At 38.6% G+C, this 21487-nt stretch overlaps 1 protein-coding gene across 5 annotated transcripts in view; it reads right to left on the minus strand.

Annotated features, from left to right (window-relative positions):
* FARS2 (phenylalanyl-tRNA synthetase 2, mitochondrial) overlaps positions 1–21487 on the minus strand; it is a 232640-nt gene that overhangs the window by 94465 nt on the left and 116688 nt on the right. For all 5 annotated transcript variants that reach the window (XM_038127259.1, XM_038127260.1, XM_038127261.1 and 2 more), the window contains one exon: positions 1311–1471. In XM_038127259.1, coding sequence (XP_037983187.1) covers positions 1311–1471 — 161 coding nt within the window. The remainder of the gene's footprint in view (positions 1–1310; positions 1472–21487) is intronic.

The raw sequence follows: 21487 nt of genomic DNA on the forward strand, positions 1-21487 counted from the left end.
TAAACAAAGCCACAAGCTCAGGAGCAAAGCCAATCAGAAAGACAGGGGCTGAAAAGGAGACTTGAGCATTTTTTATTGAAAAGAGCAACAAACATTCTGTAGGAGATCAAGGAAACCTACAAGCAGACATACCTTCAGGAACAGTGCCAAAAACATGCCTTTCTGTAAGATAACTAACTACAGGCTGAATGCACTAATGCCAGTTATCACCAAACAAACAAATAAAAAAACCCAATCAACCAAAAAAATTCCTCAAGCCCCTACCCAAACTGAAAAAGCCAAAACTATCCTCCAAACTTATCTCAAACAGTATTTTGATGCTACCAAACAAGATATGCAAGAATTGCCATGAATGAAAAACAAGTGGATGGATGCTGCTACTGGTGTGGAGACTACTCAAATGTCATCTATCACTGTTTATTTTCCCTTTAATAATTACAGTTCTTAAAAAAACATAATCAAGCTGTACACAAAGAAACCAAACTAAATGGTAAAAGGCAGCTGAAAAATGTAGTTTACTGCTTTAGTGTTTCAGACTTCATCAAGCATCCATGTCAGTTCAACTCCCCCAAAGACCAGCTGACACCACCTGACTTGAACCTCCCCATGCTCCTGCTGAAGAGTATTATGGAAGCAGCATTTCCACTCAATCCAGTCATGCCTGATTGCTTTGTAAGTACAAAAAGCAACACGAGGTTGCTAACTACAAAAATCACCACAGGAGAGGAATTGCAAAACAAACATAATCTGAGCCTGCACTCTCCCCTCCAATGCCAGGAGAAAAGAGCTGAGAGCGAAGATGGCAAGGCACATCCACAAAGAATTTGCCAAAGGTTAACATTGCAACTCACATTGACATCAATGATTGTAGAGTGAAAACAATGGGGAAAATTGAAAATGTGTTATGATCCTTGAATACTTTGCATCAAACACATATTTATAATGTGTTTGAACAGACACAGACACATTTATAATGTGTTTGAACAGAACAGACACAACTCAAGGACATAATCAAACCACAGGCCTAAATCAATCCCTATTCTGGATATATATAAAAGTTGAATATGTGCTTAAGCATTACTCAGAACAGGGATGTTGACTGGGTATCAGCAGGAACTTACAACAAAATCTGGTCAAAAAAATGTTATTATCAAAAGCTGGATTTTACTGCCGTACATCAGAGAATCATGTTAGCTGTAAAGCTGTTGCATTAAAACTTAATATTTTAATGACACAATTTTAATTATGTGATATTCACTAGGAATGCACATACATCACTGTAAATTATTGCCATATATATGTTATTTTACCTGGAACTTTACTTTGTGCCAAATGTGAGGCCCAATAAATTGTTTCAAGAAGCGTTCATCTTCACTCCAGAACAGTCGGATGTCAGGGATATCGTACAGGATCATGGCCAGCCTCTCCAAACCCAAGCCAAATGCCCAGCCAATTTTATCATGAGCACCAGCTGCAATACACAAGATAAAAAATTCAAGAGCTTAAGTTCACAACATGGAAAATTACTGATAGGATTTTCACCTATTTATTAAGAGGAAATAAAGAAAAAGGTGAAATGGCAAACCAGAAAATCTTACAAGTAACTGCCAAATGAAAGATCTAAAGGCTACAGGACAGATCCTACTTAAATCAAAAACTGCAGCAAGACTGAGCACATCACTGAGTACAGGAACCAAAAATGACAGTAAAACAAAGCCACAGCCTTGACAATTTGTGCCCAAAGTTTCAGACAGGCTTGAGAAATGCTGCATAATGCTATACATCACTACCATTCATTATGCTTAGAGCTGAGCGTTTCCTCACTTGACTCTGCTGTGTTTCATAAGACACATAAACATGAATTCCCTGTTCAGAGTATTTTCCTTGGTCTGACAGACCAAGTCAAGCCTACAGAGCATTAACATCATTACCAACATTTCAAAAGACCATAATTGCCTCTTTTGAGGCTTCTGGAAGAAACAGAGCAATGGGATGTGAGGCACCGTTGCATTAGCATCACACCTCCAACCAGGGAAATCCTGAGCTGCTGTTCCTGGGAAAAGCCACTGCTCTCACATTAACAAGTCTCTTTTATGCAGCACTAAATATAAAAGGACAAGAATATTTAATAAAGGAAAGCTGTACAGATATTAATGATGCAACATTTTTGTCAGGAAAGTAAATATTCATACCTTCCTTCATTTATAGGGCAGGAGCACCGATTCATGCAAACAGGGATCTTTTCAACACAAAAAAACAAGTCTATGTTTAGCCATCAGCCTACTGATTTTGAAATAAGCTGAGAGCCCAGAAGCCCTCACAAAGGCTCAGAGCTTTTAAAAACTTAAACAAATGCCTAAACAAACACACCTGCTGAATGGATGTGAGCATGTGTGACAGACTTGACTTCACACCATCAGCACTTACAGTGTGATCCTGAGTCACACAACATCCCTGCACATCTCACAGCCATGCACGAGGGCCACAGGCCACAGCAGCCCCTCCAGTATCATTTTAAACTAATTTTTTGGAAACTTTGAATTCAGCAGCTTTCCCATCTTCCTGCAGGAGAGTGGAAGCACAAGTCTTCTTTCTGACCCTCGTCTCTGCTATCAGACAGGAAGCAGCTCCCATTGTTTAGGCACTGTTATCAGACATCCTGAGTTATCCTGTAGTGTTCAATGCTGAGACTAAACAGGCCCGAGTTCTGTTCAAGTAGAGGGAGGCATACCAAGCTTGGGAAAAGGGACACACTCACATCTTCAATTTCAGTAATGCACTTGAACTTGCCTATTTTTTCTGGAATAACAGGTCCTCAGCAGAGCCTCTCTGTGTCTCACCTGCTGCATCAGCAGTATCATGCTGCCATAGGAGTTACATCAACTTGTAAGAGTACTTCATAGAGGAGCCAGGATATTCTGCCTGACCCTTCTCATGTGCTCAAAGGCAAGATTTTTCACTTTCTAACATTTGAAAGCAGATAGTTCATCAACTGAATTGTGGAAGTCCTAGGAAATAGAGAATGGGGTGTGGACTCAAAAGGTACCTCACAGCAGAGATGCTCAAAACAGTGCTTAGACCAAACAGCAGACTATGAGCAACTCTGCCTCTGGAAACCTACAATCCACGTTAGATTACATGAAGTACTGCACAACTTGCTTCTGCTGATTTTTAGAGAAAGCAGAATGACTACAAAGCATGTACTGAAATTTGTATTTGGGAGAGATTCTGAGCTTTGACTTTAGGCGTAGACCATAAACTGCTTCTCTTCCATACTGAAAGTACTACTTCTCTCCATACACCAGTATATTAAAGTAATTACATTTGTATGGCTGAGAAAAAGGGAATATAATTCATTGCAGTGGTGCTGCTTCTTCAAATTTCCAGCTTGCCTTTCCTAGTTCAGCAACTCCTGCCTCAGTGACAGAGCTCCTATTCATTCCAGAAGCACCAGATTTTCACATACATATGGGCATTTCTGTAGACCAACCCCCTCCTCCAGATGTAAAGTAAAGCACCAGGAGCAATATCCATGAGGGTTCTGAATGGTCACTGCTTACTCTCAACAGAGGTATTAAACCTGAAACCTAAAGATGCCAGATTAAGGATTAGCATTTTTAATTCACAGATGCTCAATAAAGTATACAAGATGGGGGTGATGATCCTCCTTCCCCACACTAGTGATGATTCCTGGTAGATCAGACAGGAAAAAAAAAATGACAGAAGATAAGAACAGGTGTATATTCTCATTAGCAGAGCTTTACATTTAGAACTTGGGTTTTTTTATTATTTTCATATGAGAATGGTAACACTTTTTTCCTCAGTGACTTGCTATGAACTTGAACTCTGCAATGAATGTCTTGATTTTATATCAGCAACTTCTTTCCTATTCTGGTTTTCTTGCTTGGTTTGTTTGGGTTTTTTTTAGAAGGACAGGGACACATCACAGGTTTTTCACTCGTAGCAGACAAAGAAATTCTGCTATCTGCCTAGCGGCTGAGAGCATTGTTATCTGAGCTACAGTTAAACACCTATTCACCAAACTGAACTTGTCTTTTGGATGATCCTTGTACAATTATCAGCCTTCAAACCACAAATTTCTCAAATGTCCCCAGTGAAAGCTGTATCAGTGAAGAATTATCTCTACTCAGACAAAATAAATGAAAGCAAAAGGAAAATTCAGATTATTAAAATTCCTCTTCAAATCAGCACTAGCAAATCCCTGCACTCTGAATCTTCAGTTATTTTGTCTCTGATCTCTTCTCCACCTTTCTATTTGTAAAGCTCCAAGTCAATGAAGCATTCACTTAAGTCATTTGAACAACTACCTTGGGGGACTCAACAAGATTAATGCATGCTTCTAAACATATTTCTGACTGGAAATTATCAGGTGACTTAGAAATTAAATGAGCCAGTAATCATCCTGTTGAGTGAGGGAGCAATCCATAGCAAATACATGTTTAAATGCACCAAATTTTGGCAAGTATTATGCAAAGAAGTCAAGTGAATGTGAGTCAACAAGACAGGAAGAGTGAATACAGAACAGAGTTAAATATGGCAAAAAGCAAGTTGAGGTTCTGATGAGAAGACCTGGCCAAAGCAGCAGATTCCAGGGACCTGGTGGGGCAATCATAGCATCACTGCTTGAAATAACACAGCCCAACAGATAAAGCTTTCCTGACACATGAGCTTTCCCCAACTGGCCATCAAAGGTTTTTACACTGCCAGGCTCCTGCTGCCTCACATGAGAAATCTGACTCCCCACCAGAAGAAAATTGCTGGAAGCTTTGCTTGTCAGGTAGCCAAAGATGGAGGAGGAAAGGATATAACAGTTTGACTGGCTTCCTACACTGGGAGCTAGGACAGCCCAAATCTGATGTTAGAAGGTTGCATCATTGCAGCTCTGTCTTACAGAGAAGCTCAAGAGTCCTTATCTTCCTTGATAAATCATATCTATTTATCCTGGACTTAAGCTTTGTGCCCAGGTGAATCAGTTTGCATGTAATGTAGACCAAGCAAGTCATTCTCCAAAAAGCAATGTTAAACGAAAGTTAAATTTGCTCAGTCAGGATGGGAATCTTTCCAATTATTCACTAAGGCATAAACAATGACCTGCCAGAATTAATGGATTATATTGCCCTGAATCCTCAGAAAAAAACCACAGACAGAAACACTCACCCTCTCAAGGAGTGAGAGGCAAGACATTCTGCTCTGTACAACAATTTTAAGACATAATTTACAACATAGTATTAGTAACAGGTTGACAAAGCTTTTTACGGTTTGCATTCCAGTCATACTTATTTCTATATCGATACTGGCTTTTATTTAAGAATTTGTAAAACTTCTACTTCTGTAAAACTGCCAATAAAGAAATCTTTTTTTCAATAGACCCTAAATTGGGTCTTCAAATTGTCATACTCAGCAGTTACTGAAAAGTGAAAGAAATTAAATTTTGATCTTGGATTGAGGCAAAATCATGAATACACAACAGCCTGCATAGAAGGTGTTCTTCACAAAATGCACAAAAATTTAATACACCCAAAGTGTGAGTAGCTGAAATCTGGGATGAGTTCCAGAGGCAAAGACCTGAATTTGATCTCCTTCTTTCAGTCCAAACTATGACTGTTAATGGAGCCAATTCTAGAACTAAATGGTGGGAAGAGGGGTGAACAGATTCTCAAGGGCACATGGATTACACATCATGTTTTACAAAACAAATCATCTTTAAACTGCATAGAAAGTAAGTTATAGACATAATGAACACGCAACTTGCCACAAAAAACCCCATGAATTCTGGAAAAAAATGCCAAGGCCCAGATTTGAATTCTGTATGATTAATGGACAGCTTACAAATCAGGCTTTGAAAAACAGGTCCTGCAAAATAAATATTTACTTATTTCTAGAGACTAGGAATGCATAGTCTACATAACTGCCACAGTAATGAGGCAAACATGCTTACTTGTGTTAAAAATAAGCCATTTAAAATTATTTCCATATTATTTCCATAAGTTATTTCAGCTAAAACTCCCATATGTTGGGAGCAAAAAGTTTTACATGGGAAAAAAGCAATACTAAGGTATCAGTCCAATAGAGAAGAGCTTCTGAAACTGCAAGGTCATGTGGCTGGGATGTTAAGCAACTGAGGCCAAAAAGTTTACCCAAGTTTTCTCTGAACTCCTCTCCAATGAAAGCAAAAATCAAAACCATCACAGTGTTCTCTTGTAACTCAGTTAAACTGATGCATTCAGGCTCCTGTGTGCAACTCAGCTTAAATTACAATGTCCTGTGCTATGATAAATGAGGACCCTAAAATGAGGACTCAGCATTGACTATGCATGCTAAAAAAGCCACTCTTCAAGAACTCAAGAAAAGAAGTAAACATTGAATTATGACCATTCTATGTGAAGAGAACTTATCTTTCTAAATCTCATGTGTGAAATAATTTTCTAACAATAGTCACTTTGAGACCACAGCTATGTCTCCTGGGTCAGACTGATCTGTTCTGTTCTCTGCATTTGAAAACTAAGCAAAAGAACTTTAAAGGTTTTGAATAAGTTTTAATAAGTATGTTTATTTTTGTTCTATAACCAAAAGAGCCATCTATATATGAAAAGAACAGCCTGCTTAAAAAATCTACCCAGGGAAGCCATCCACCAGATTCTACTTTCTTCTAATATGTCACTAACATTCATTCTACCACTTTATTAATATTTCAACAGGTCAAGTAGCTGGGAAGAAAACATTTCTGATAGGGAGAAATTACTGACCAGAACAGAAGAGGACAGGAAAACTAGATTAGCAAGAAGAGGAAAGAGTGAACCAAAGCAACAACAAGGAGGAGCTCTCCCTATTTTTTTCCTGCCTCCAATTGATATGTTTAACTTCCATTTTTCTCATCTTTCTGCTTCTGAAGTTATGAATTCCTCAGTCCTCCTTCCTTGCTCCTTTCCATCTTCCTACTTTTGCCCAAGACCATCTCTCTGGTTCCTGCAAGCCCTCCTAAGCACTCCCAACATAATCAATGACAAATCCACCATTAAACAGAATCTTACTTACACCCTAGGATATTTCTTCAGAGTTCATAACCATACACTGTAATGGCATTCTACCTTTCAAATTCTGTACAATGAAGTATCCTCTTAACTCCCAAGAGCAATACAAGACATTAGTCATTAACTATAATACTTTAATGGTATATGGTTTTCTTTTTCTCTGTATTTCAGCCTGCACAGCTGAACAAATGGCTTGCTTAGTTTTTGAGGTTTTTTTCCTTACCCCTGTCTCAAGGCTGAACATTTTCAATGGATGACAGTGCAATTTGCTGTCCTAATTTATGTCACAGAGCAAAAAATTAATTGACTCACTCTTTTCCCCCTGGCTCTGCCTGCAGGCTACAGTATTGCTCTTTTTGTTCCTTGTATGTAAAAGCAAACTCCGATTCCTTTCTTTATGTTTTGTTCATTCAGGAAAAACTGGATTTTGAGGGTTTGGGCCTTTTAATATCTTCTAATATTGTTAAATCTCCCTAGACACTGGGGCCATGGAGATATGAAAAAATAAATTTTATAAAGAAATACATGAGGAGCTCCCACTTGAGAGAAAGACCAAGCATACAATACAGTTCAGAAATTCAATTATGAATCTCATTGTTTCAGGGTGTAAGTACAGAAAGACAAATTCCCTTCACATATATTCATTGCCCCAGATGCAACTTTCTTGGTAAAACTTCACCGAAGTTGACTACTTAAAGTCTTACAAAATGGCCTTTTCTTGCAGAACAACAGACAGAGCAACAACATGAAGATCATCACAATGTGGGACAGTCTTCACAAGATTAAGACATCCTCAAAAGATACAGAAGCAGCAGTTTATCTATCATAGCACAGGACACTGTTCAGCATGTTCAATATTCATGTTCAAGAATCAGAACAGCCAGAACACCTGCATATATATAAAAAGGTTAAAAAATATGTTCAGCTGACAGCAGCACACTCTTGTGATTACTCCAAAAGCTTGACACTGCACAATAAATTCAACTTCCACACGCAGGGACTGATACCACATTTTGTTTTTCTAGAGCATGTACCATAAAGAAGTCTTGAGTTTATGACTGGGGTTCCTTGGCTTTACAATATATAAAAATAATAGACAGATAAGGTTTACGATTTAGCTCCTCTGGCACAAACTCATTCTTGGGAAGAAAGTAATGAAAAGCCTTATGATCACTTAGGCATAACTTTTCTTATAACTGGAGTTGGGATAAAAGTCCTTCCTTTCCAAAATGATTTAGGTAAGACACACAATAAATGTAAAATATTGAATTTCAAAATCTTTCTGTCAATACTTCTTCGGTATTCTGATGGTAAAGCTGAGACAAGATTTCATACTGAAGTACAGCATTTATAGTCCAAGTTCAATGAACTCCAATGAATTCCACTACATGTCTTTTGTATCAGTTCTGAAAAGGTTCTGGGTACATACAATTTATTTGTTTTTAAGAAAGCACAACATAAAAGGTCTAGGTGTATTTAAATGGATCGTCACATAGCACAGGATCAAAAAATTTTGTTCAGAAGCACTACTCCCAGTTTTCCTTTCTTCTTACTTAAGAACTACTCCATCAGCTCTGTGCTGTAACAGCTTGAAGGACATTTCTTACTTTTGCCCACAAAGGGCTCTTCAAAGAGTGGCTATTCATTGACCATCCATCTTAAAAAATTTGACCATTGCATGGTCAAAAAATATTTTCTGTCAATAGCTTTCATGCTATTAAAGACATAGATGGGATTTAAATATGTAATTACAGACATTAGCAAATGGGATTTGAAGAAAATGTCACAAAAGACCCTCTTACACTTCTCTCTATATTGCTCCTGAGTTCAGTGTTTCCAGCTGGCATTTGTTAAACCTGAACACCTGCAAATACCTTTATTTGCACCTGTAACACAGCTACGGATGCTTTACTAGTCTTCTGGTACATTTTGTACACAGATATGCATAAAGGGAAAGTATATAGCTGTGCACAGACAACTCAGGAGACTCAATTCTGTGCCCCAGGAAAAGACACAGCCATGACCTGCTCTTCCTCCCAGCCCTAAAATCTCCTGTTTCCTCTTTCATCTTCATGTTCCCAGAAGCACTCAGATGGAGAAAAACCTGAACTTACAAATTAGGTTCTTCAGTTTGTAGTGCACTGCTTGACTTCTGTGAAGCAACAACCCTTTGAAATGCATCGCCAGGTAAAGGACTTGAGCTGTGTCTAATTCTACACCTGCTCAGTGGCACTGTCACGTTCAGAGCTCTTCTGGGGCAGAAATTGAAGGGTTTCACTCAAGGCAAAAGTGTTCTCCCTCCTACTCAGTTCATGTTTTGAAGTTGTACCTGGTCATTTACAATTTGATGGCTATTAATATCTTCTCTTGGGATCTGGGGAGGCTTCCAAGCAGATGCAAAGGTATCTTCAAGAAGATGCTGAGAAACAACATAATTCCGGGCAATACTGGTGGCTACTTAACCAGTAACTACACATTGCAAAGCATCTGATCTAAACCAGATCATTCAATTCTACTGTAAATAGGGAGAGAAAACCACAAATAATTATTCACTCTATCATAAGAAATGCAGAAATAAACACTTAACTTTTAGACGTGTAAATCAGATTAGATGAATTTGACCCTATGCATCCATTTCAGCTTCAAGTTTTACTATGAAACTAGCATCACTGTATAATTACAAGGAAAAGAACAAAAATCTTTCATCTCAGAGCAATCACCTCATGTTAATATCTCTTTTAGATTTCTCTCTCATATTTCTTTTAATTAGTTTCCTCATTTCTAGCAACTTCTTTCATCATTTTGGTACTCATATGACACAAATGCAATGGAAATTATGTTTCAAGTACTCCCCTGTCCTTCTTTCCCTCTTCCTGCACTGCACAAAGCATCTATAGCCACTTAAAAAAAATTACAACATGTAATTTATTTCAAGTCATATTATTCATCAGTAATACTACAGAATTACAGCCAGACCTCCATGCTTTTCTTGTTTATGAGTAGAACAGTAGTGATTATCTTTAAAATTAAGCCACCATCTCCATATGAAATAGGTGACAAAAAAAAAGTTTAAGATGATGTAATTGTTCCTTAAAGTTCACAGCAACTCTTTTTCATTTAATTAGATTTGTACAAAATTCACGAGTTCTGGCAGCAGTACTTTTTTTTCTCTGAAGTACAATGATTTTGTTAAAAGGCGACATAAAATTGGCATTAAAATTTGGCAAAAAGTGGTTGAAGGAGCTTCACACTATACAATAGAACCTGTTATTAGAGATGAAAGAAATGTAACATTGCGAAGTCCCACCTAAATTATATAAGAAAAATTTAGGAAAAGCCAGAAGAAAAGGTTTTGCTTGAAGTCCTTAAAATAATTTGTGGAAGCACATTAGCTGTTTTTTTGCAGAGGCTTCTTGCTTTCTCTCACCATTCAGTTGACAAGGCATGTAAAAGATGATGGGAACAGATACACAAGTCAGGGATGGGTTGCAGGATGACCCAGCAACTACCCTCTGTCTAGGTATACATACATATACATCTAGGTATATGTACTCTATAGAACAGTTTACACCATTACACAGCGGCCAACAGCACTAAACAGACCAGCCTTATTTACCTGTGAATGAGGAAGGATTTTCTTTAGAAAATATTCAAAGACAAACACTGCCACAGAAAGCACTCAATCTTTCACAGCTACTTGAAAAAAAGCACCATGCATTTCATAGTTTCTCCCACTATGTTCATATAAATTCTCAATTTTGTCTAATATTTTGTATATGTAATAGAGGTATGTACACATGGAATTACTCTACAATACTTGTAATTATATTACACTGATGACTCATAAAAATGTGATGATATACAACAGAATACTTCAATTTTTCAGTTTTCAATTTAAAACATCCAGAAAACGGCCCACAAATGTGAGCCTTAATACAACACTTGGTGTTTCAATGAAACATTCAGATATTCTCAAAAAGTAGAATTAAGGTTGCCTGAGGAACACTAAAATGCTCTCATCTTAGCAATACATTACGATGCTGTCTGCAGTGAGACAAACAAGTATCAATCTTTCCATGAGAGTTTGCTCTGTTCAGCACAGAGAAGAGACAATGGTTAATGGTCCCTGTTTGCATTCCTTGCATTGCTGAACACGTACCCCAAGTGCTTCGTGCACTGAGCAATACTCAAGCCGAGCTCTGAAGACACATTCTTTCTTTTATGAGCTTCTCAATGAAGTATTTGGTTCCACAATACTTAAACGTTTGCAAAATATTAAGACTTTTTTTTTTTTCTTCTGCATGTCTTTGTAAGTTGGGCAAGTATTAGTGCCTCCTGTATTGAAGCTGGAACTTGGGCACTTGGAAGATCAAAAGCAACCATTAATTTTGCTCCCAATCTGACATACCTGGGGCCTGATGTTTCTGAGCACCAAGGACGTATTGGGGTTTAATGTGTTCAAAGTACAGCTCCCTATTATACAGCTGCTGCTGTGAGCACTTGACACTTCTGCAAATCAGACCCCCTGGTCTCAAGTCAGGCACTGGGATAACAAAAAGCACACAGTGAGTGGCCACATGCGAAAAATTTAAGTTCAAAGATGTTGCTACACTCAACTAGGAACTCTCTTCCTCAGGAAGGAAGAGAAGGCAGAGCAGCATTCAAGGGCACAGACTGCTCTTTCCTGCTGTCATTAAAGGCACCCATTTCATGCTTTCCAACTACTGCCTTAGTGAGGCAGATGCTTGTTAGAGCAGTATCCTCCACCAAAGCAGTTCAAATGCATCCACAGAGGAATGATTATCCTGGAAACTGAATCAGATAATGGTCTTTAACAGGAGAAGAAGCAAACTCAGCAATGTTCTTTGCTTTCTAAACACTCCTAACCTCCCCTTGCCCTGTTCTGCCCAGGATGCTGGAGGATGATGAATGTTTCTCTGTCTCGTTGGGACACAGCACAAAAGTTTCAAGGGAGCAAGTCTCCAGTGTCCTGGGAAAGTGCCAGCGGATGCCTACAGCCCTGGACTGAACTGCGGAGATCCTGACTCAGCCACGTCCACCCCACAGTGAACACTGGATGAGTTCAGCTGACAGCAAGTCATGGACCAGAGAGCCCACACTGCAGGTATGCAGAGGAAACCAGAGCTAAACAAACTCCTGAGGGTGAACGTGCCTGAATCCTCCACCCCAGCAGAGCTCTGCTTTACCCAGAGGCCCAGACTCTCAGAAAGACAGTACTAACTACAGAACACAGACACACATTTCTTCTATGCCTTTCTGCCTCCCCCCAAAATAAGTGTCCTTCAATGAGCACACAAACCTGCAGATAAGGAGGGCTAAAGATATACTTAGACTTGGCTAGAAGTTGACTCAAAACTACAGCAGTATATAGTCAGAAGCTCACTGAAGTCAACAGGAAAACCCAAACAAGCAGACCACAGTGCAGTTCCTTCCTCACCAAACATCACCTCATTCCATGCACAGAGCAGGGGCACAGAGGACAGACCATGATCTCGATCTCACTGTCTCGGCAGGGATGCAGAGATGTGCCCAAGTGTGTTCTCTGTCTGTGTCACTGTCACAGCAACTCATTGGGAGAGATCCGACCGCCACTCAGTGAGTTTTTTGTCTTCCTTGTGGACTGTGTGAATGGAAATATTCTGATAAGCATACAACATAAATGAAAGAATACTGCTCTGATTAGATGGTATTTTAATTCACTGCTAAAATATTTAAATGAATTATCAGAGAAGGCTATTTATCTGCTTTTCTTTCTGCAATATAAGAAGAATTTCTCTTGCTCACTTGAAGAACTCTAGTTTAAGACCCCTTATTAAAGAGATTCCTTTCTCTAAAAAAGTCACTAGCTCTCTAGATAATATTCCTTTTTCACAGGTGGTAATTAATCTCTTGTTATGCACTGAAGTTAATTTTGTAAAGATAGTGCGCCACTGACACCTAAAGAAATGAATGATAAAGGAAATGTTAGACCCCTTAAATCTCTAATTCCTATGTAATGACAATTACTGAAATAGTATTTTCTACTGGAATCTTTTTTTAAGCAGTAGACAAAGAGGATGCTGTGCTTTTAAGATAAATGCGCATTACCAAATTGTGGTTTTTATAGCTATCAGAAATATAAATAAAAGAATAATCTTTCTACAAAATAAACATACAGTTAGTATTTAATTATATCTCTTTTTCTTTACAGTTTGAAAATGACAGCAATTGCTATAGAAACTCATAACCAGTCTGGTAATTTTTGCCCTGCACTCATGTAGAGAAGTCCATCTTGAATATCAGTCCCACTTGTCAATAGAGGAGAATCTGAAATAAATTAACATTTAGTTTTACAGGACAGATACTAATTGGGTTGCTATTCTGTCACTGTGTAAATTTTCAGTGACCTTTCCAAAAAAGAAAGAACAAGTCAATAGAAACTGTTTCTTCTTGACTTTCTCCACCCCCATTTTAATTTTTTTTTTTTAACAGCCATCTGGAGTTTCTTAATCCCTTTACAGAAACACATAGTTTCTTTTTTTTAAATTTTTTTAAAGGTAGGAAGAATATGCTAGGCAGCTTGTTTCTTTTTTTCTTTTTTTTTTTTTATTTTGCATTTTACATTAATGGAGGTTTTCCAAGCTTTTTATCACAATTACCATATTCACAGCAAATAACATCAAGTTTTCCAGCACAAAGCAGCCTTAGATCTTGCTTCCCTCCTCACTCTCACCCTTGCTTAGAAAATGGAAAAAGCAGCAAACCAAAACCACAGAGGGGTCACCTTTTAACAGCTGATGCACGTTTGTATATCTTGTAAAGAAATAGCTGAACACATAGTAAGTTTATCCACATATACCCACTGAAACTTACTGAATAACAGCATTTCTAAATGTAAGTTATATCAGCATAGCTGTGGATAAAGACTGAATCAGCTCAAATCCCATTACTCACTCTGTACCACCACAGGCTCTGAACCCTTCCCTCTGCTGGGCAAGGGATCTTGCTAATATTAAAGGCGATGGAAACCCACAGCTGCTTCAAAAAGTGGCATGACCAGCTCTAGGAATCCTCTGCCTCTCTCCTGAAAGCAAAACTGGATGCATATGCATGCAGCACGGGAAGCAAACAGGAGGAATTAAAAGTCTGAGCGCAGCTCCAGAGCCATGACCTCACCAGGATTACAGACATGATGGGACATCTCACTTCACTGCAGTGATAGATGGGTACAGGCTCTGCTGGGAGCAATTTAAAACATGACTGAACAAAGCCCAGGGCAAACTGCTCTGTCTGGACATGTGAGGAGCAGGGGGCTGGACCACAGTGCTCAGGAGGTCCCCTCAGACACACATGATTCTGTGAGGATGGCTTTGTGTGTGTGCTTATAATTCTTTATAGGAAAATCATGCTCAGTCTTTGCTTGGGAGGAATTTTCAGGCAGGAGAAGCTCAAAATACTAACCTCAACAGAAAATACATAGAAATTACACACAATTCCAGTGGGCTTCAAAGTAAAAGTAAAAGGAGCCTGCAAGACTGCATCATAACATTAAAAAAAAAATAAAAGGGGGGGGGGGGCTAGGGGGCTAAACATGGCAGTGTGATTTTCTTTCTCAATAGATTACATTTTAAACTAATATACCCTGAGGTCATTTACATGCAAACTCCCTGTCAATTTTTTTCTGCAGAGTGGTGAATGGTTAGGCACATCATTTGGGTTTTTTATATGGCAACATCCTTCAAGCAGCACCTTTGGCTTACCTTCCTCATGAAACCACAATCAGAAGAACTTCTATAAATGTCACCTGGTATTTATGGAGCACTTCATCATTTCAAGGCAAAGTGGACAAACACGTTAATATTTAACACAGCTCTTGGGATTGTGGCACCATTTCAGATAAGAGAGAAAAGGGCTACAAAATCTCCTTTAAGAAAAGCTGATTTTAGGTGCCCATTCCTGGGCTTCTGAGGATTGAGAGACCTAACAAGTTCCTGCCATACAGGTTATGCAAACTGTCTAATAATTTATGAATAAATATTAAATATAGGAAGGACACTTAGTCTTAGAGCCAGAACCCACTACGGAATAGTTTTTTTTTCTTTAAATGAAAACAAAATTTCACACATGGGCTCACACACTCCTTTACTGTAGAATATTTTATAGTCAACAAGATTTTAAGGGTTCCCACAAGTTTCTAAAGATACCATATGTCCAATTACACAAGACACTGAGTTCTGCAAAGGATCAGCTAATATGGTAAACTGCTGAGCTTCACATTCTGTAAAATCTATGCAGTTTCTGAAAACAATGTTAAACAGTATTTTTTGCCTTCTTTCCTTAGATCTTTAGAAATAATTATTTAGATTTTACTTTAATATTTTGGAAAGCAGAAACCTGTACCAAGAATACAACACTTCCTATCATAATCACAATATAAATCACTTAAAACAAGTAGATTATGATGAAAACACACAAAAATTTAGCTGAAATTAAATATATGAAATAACAGGAATTACCAAATCAATACATAGGTACGTAAAACCATCTAGAGCAAAGGGGATTACATGCTGCAACTCCTCCATTACTAGTAAGGGTGGAAAATTGATAATGCAAAGCAGAAAACTCTCCTGGAAGACAACCTCACCATCTGGCTTATCTCAAACCCAAAGGGAATTAAACAATAAAAGATAATAATTTTCCAGCAGTGATGGAGCAGAGCAGCATGGGGGGGACCAGGCAGGCACAGCTGAGAGACTAATGTTTATGAAGCATTTTTGTTACACAGTTCTTTATGTCTTCTAGCAAACATCAAGCCTTAGGGAAGTACTACAATTAACCTTGTCTTCTAAATGATGAAATTTGAAGTATACTTGTCATTTGCTCAAAAGAACCAAGTGACCAATTAACTAAGTGAACAACACAACTCAGAATTATTCATTTCTAGAATTGATGTCAGAATCACAAAAATGCACTTCAACAGAAGTTTCTGTATTCTGCCCCAACTTTGTGAAGCTTTTGAACTTCCAAATGTATTAAATTCCACAAGGTGATGCTGCGTTAACAGAATCTTAATTATACAGTTTTAAATTAGTTCATCTAATCAATAAACGACTAATACTGTTTTTGAGGAATTTGCTAAGACAAACTGAAAACAAGCAAGAATCCATGATTTGCACTTAGAATTCTTAAACAGTCCATTTTATCAGAAGAGACTATAAACTTCCTTACTAATCTCAAGATTAGACATATATTGAAAAGCTACACTTAATAAAATTTATGACTGCAAGTGTGCAGTGTACTGTCTGTGTGGGACAATAAGCATCATCAGGTTTTAGTTTATCAGCAAACTGGGAAGCATTCCTGGCTAGAAAGAAAGACATGGGATATTTGGTTACCACATTTCTCTACTGTAGGATTTCCCCTTGTTTTCCTCTGATACAAAAGTTACTGGCCATGAGACAGAATAGTGCTATCGAGCACTTCTCAGGTGGAGCACAGAACTCAATAACCTTCATCATCTCTTTTTCATTACCATACTTTTAAAATATGCATACCTATAAGAATGCAAACCACAAAATCCTATAAAATTCTTATAGATGCACAGGTATGACTTAAGATTAAATTATTATAAACACAACAGAATGATCACGATTTCATTTTACTTGTCAGTGTCTAAGATGTATTGCACATGAGTTGCAGATAATTGTAAGAGGTTTTTAGCTTCTGAGCAGTTTCCATCATCACTGCCTGCTTTCCTGAACAATTTAAAATGTCATCAGCCTCTAGAAAGCAACCAGATTAATCAAAGCGTCCTTGGATAATTATCACATGAAGTTAGCATATATGTTAGCCTAAGCCTTCTTTCTACAAAATATATGTAATTCCCCCAAGCCAGGTAAGATGGGATAGGCTCTAAGACATAGCAATCCTTAGATGAATATAAATCTTTACTACTTTTTGCTGTCACAATAGAAATATAAGCTCCTCTGCCAAACTCCAAGAAAGAATCACCACTAGCAGCAGATTTTGGTACATATTCATTTTGACTTCTCAAAAATAAAATTAAATAAATAGAGCTTGCCTATGCAGAAATGCATTCAGATATTAAAACTAGTATGTGTTTTTCATAGGTAAAAAAAAAAAAAGCTATAGAAATGTATAAATCCTCATTTTGAATTTAAAATAAATCCTATACATATCTATGCAACCTATAAGCAAAACCTTTAAGCTTATGGATTCATGTAAAGAAGCTCTACTCCAAAACAGGCTTGCAGTTTATGTGCAATTGGTCAGAACTGGAACAAGCATGAAGGGCAGAACAAAAGATCCCCAAGCACAAGTGCACAAGATGGAAAGCAGAAGAAGAGGTACAAAGGAGGAAAAAACACCAACCCACATTTGCACAGACTGGACTGCATAACAAGCTCAGCTGGTGTGAATTAGTATAAAAGCTCCTCCAACATCAGTGAAAGCTGTGCCAATTCACACCAGATGAGATCTAAGCTGTCACTAGCCAAATGGCAAAGAAAAAAAAAATCAACCCAGTTCTTATTTATTTCAAAATATACCACTGGCTTCACTGCTACTGTTCCTAGTCTCCTGCAGTATAAGTAGCAGAAGAATCAGAAATATTGTATTTCCACAGGTCTGCATATAAACATCTACAGACTGCACAACCAGTTAAGCTATCCAACACCATCCTGTAACAACACTTCAGATCAGATGAAATTCACCTTATTTCAGATTCACAAAACACACCAGAAAGACAGGACAGACAAAGAGCTGCAATTTTTATTAGAAGCCCTATGAATGACTTTGGAAAATTTCACTCCTAAGAAATGAAAAAAAATCAAAGATTGTAAACACATGGAGGAAACTAAGAAGAGCAAAACCAGGCCAGCATCAATGCCTTCCCCAATATGAGGAGATGAAAGAAAGTTTGGACCAATATCTGCACTTTGCTCCTCTCCAACTTCTCGACAGAGTCCAGCCAGGATGCAGTTCTGCACAGCTGACATTAACCTAATCACAGCACAGAAAGGAAGCTGAGCTCAGTAAAATCACTGGTCCCATTGTTCATGCCTTGTTTAAGCTTTAGTCAAAATCAACAGTACATTCACACAATCCTCTCAGATGAACAAAATTGCCCTTTCCTCTCCCTGCCTTGCTGATAGAGATGGCAAGGTTGTCTCTGGTGCACACAGGCTAAAGCTACTCAGGCCACCTCCTGAACAAGCTAATTCTGCTTCCTAGTCAGGTCAACCAGAAGCTCCAGGAAGAATAATTTATGCCACTTCTTTCTTGCTGAGGTAAATTAGCCAGCTTTGCTGCAGCTAGTCTGTGGCAAATATATACTGAGGATTTACTCCTCTGCCAAGACTGCAGAACACACCTGCCTCTTCCTGTAACCCAAAACCTGGTGTGCCATTCCCCAGTCTTCTGCTCCTACCACTAACCTCAGGATAAACTAATCACTACATGAGCTTTAGTGAACCAGCTTAAACTGGCAGTTATTATCACAGAATCACAGTTATGTACAGAGCCTCACAGATTTCTGACCTCAAAATTCAGTCACACAGATATGCTATGATAGGAAAGCTGCAGTGTCTGCCTCTATCAATCTTTCCTCCCTTTACTTTACTTTATCAATCTTTCCTCTCTTACTTTAATGAATCCACATTCATTAAAGTAAGAAAGGAATGTGAATTTGCACAATTGCACTTCAAAGAATGCACACAAATACTTATGAAAATGTACTGCTGTTTGCCCCTAAATTGCTCTGCATTTTATCATGATGAAGAACACCAGAAAAACCAAAAGACTACCAGAGTGAAATGTCGACAAAAACCAACCTGCAAAAACATCTCCCACTCCTCACAGCTACCACTGAAAAGAACTAGTGTTTTCACCTGCATTGTAAAGTTACTCTGGTTTGTCCACATGCGACAAAAAAGAAAACAGTACTGGGAGGTGATTAGAGGAAAAAAGTATTGTGTTGCAAAAGACTTTTGATAATATCAATAGTATCAACTTTGATACTCTTTGACTGAGCCAAGAAACATACACTTGGGTCCTCAATACCACTATGGGGCTCTTCTAAGTATTTGCCATGTACTTGCTTTTTAACACCTCTATAAATTTGATTCAATAATAAAAAGTAAGACAAGTGTAAATCTTCAATGAAGATTTAAAAGGATCCCAAAAACTTACATTGATCTCTTAAGGTAGCATAAGTGTACATTTCACTGGTGAAATAAAGGCACAAGGCCATCACTCACATTGTTAAATGGTGCTTGTCAAAAAAAAGCCAGGTCTGATTATTTCAACAATAGCAGCCAAATCCATCTGGTGCTCAGTGACCATCCAGAAATCACTTACAAGCTTCAAAGGACTGAGTTACTATTGCACATCCTCCAAACAGATATACAAAATCATTACTAATCAATTTTTATTTTACAAGAAGTTTTCTTTGGCCTTCTAACCTTAAAGCTCAGCTGAGTGACAACAAGGGTGGATGTGCTAGGGTGATGGGATGCTAGTGATGATGCAAAATGATGCTAGGGTATACTTCTGAAGCAAACAGTAAACACTCTACACCCACAGGTATCTTAGTTCTAATTTTGTGAGATTTGATTCTACTGTTCAATAAAGAGTCTTCCACCAAGTGTGCTTTTGGGGGAGCACAGACATTATAAAGACCAGCTGCACATCAGAGAAGCTCTGGTTTCATAAGCCTGATGGTTTCAAAATTCAGCAAATGTTTACTTTTGGACATAAGCTCAGTTCCAGTCCTGCAACTAGAAGGGCCCAGCAATGGAGCATCACTGAAACTAATGATGGTCTGAGAATGGTGTAACTGCAGAGACCTTGCAGAAGTAGGACCATGATGATTTATAATTATCACAGTCAACAGCAGAGCTGATCACAGTGGAATATACAAACATCGAGCACCAAAGAAAAGAATTCTCTGAAAAACATCTCGAGATAATCTAGTTCAATGGCCCTGGTTCAAGCTTGGCCACCTAGAGCTGCCTGCCCAGAACTGGTCCAACTGGGGTTTGAGTATCTTTATGGGTGTCTTTATGAAAGACCTCAAGAGCAGCCTGTAGAGCAAAGTATTACTCTACACAGCTCTCAACTGCTCTTCCATACCATCACAAAGAAGAGACGAAAATATTTTTAATCCATCTGTTCTTACAAAATAGGCACAAACTAAAGTTTCAAAAGAATAAACAACATCTGTTTTGGATGGGATAGATGGAGAAAAAAACAAGAGCAAACCTGCAGATAACCTAAGACCACAGATTTATAAGAGACCATAATAAATGTCTGTTGATTATTTGCTTAATACATCTGGAATGTATTTCCTCATTTATGCAAGAGGATGGTATTGGGTTTTTCCACACAAAGAAAGATCCTCCACTGGGACTCATAAAGGCAGTAATATTTTAGGAAGCTACTATTACACTAAGAATAGTTGAGATTGTCTTGCATTTTCTTGTTCACAGCTTTATAATTAACAAAGTAAAAATGTAGGCTGTTATGTTTGATGGAAGTTTCCCCAGAGAGATCAAATAATCTACAGCAGCAACAGCTTTCTATAATTCTGAATATAATTATAGGAGTGAATTTCTTTTTATGGTGTAAACAGTCATAGTTAACTAGATGGGTCTTAGTGATTGCCACTTGCATTTCTAAGGACACCTGCACAAAAGTCAGGTAGTTCTTTGCCACATCCTAGGACGCTTACTGAAGTAAAACTGTTAATAATGCTGGGACTCCACAGGTTTCCATCCTTGGCTCAGTCCTGGATCCAAGACTTGAAGGAATATGAAGCAAGTTTGCCGACAACACTAAATTGGAAGGAGCTGTCAACTCCCTTTAGGGCAGAGAGGACCTTTGGAGAGACCTCGACAAACCAGAGAGATGGGCAATCACCAATTGTATGAAGATCACCTAGGGGAAGAGCTGGATTCTGCACCTGGGATGGGGCAACCCTGGTTCTGTACATAGGCTGGGGAATGAGAGGCTGGAGAGCAGAGCTGTGGAAAGGGACTTTGGAGGCCTGGTCCTTGGAAAATTGAATATGAGTCAGCAGTGCCCTGGCAGCCAGGAGGGCCAACCCTGTCCTGGGGGGGCATCAGGCACAGCATGGCCAGCCGGGCAAGGGAGGGGATTGTCCTGCTCTGCTCTGCACTGGGGCAGCCTCACCTCCAGTGCTGGGGACAGTTTTGGGCACCACAGTATAAAAAAGACATGAAGCTGCTAGACAGCAACCAAAGGAGAGCCATAAGGATGGTGAAGGGTTTGGATGGGAAGCTGTATGAGGAGCAAGTGAGGTCACTTGGTCTGTTCAGCCTGGACAAGAGGAGATTGAGGGGAGACCTCATTGCAGTTACAACTTCCACATGAGGGGAAGAGGAGGGGCAGGCACT

Source organism: Motacilla alba, chromosome 2, assembly GCF_015832195.1.
Source record: "Motacilla alba alba isolate MOTALB_02 chromosome 2, Motacilla_alba_V1.0_pri, whole genome shotgun sequence".
Taxonomy (NCBI): domain Eukaryota; kingdom Metazoa; phylum Chordata; class Aves; order Passeriformes; family Motacillidae; genus Motacilla; species Motacilla alba.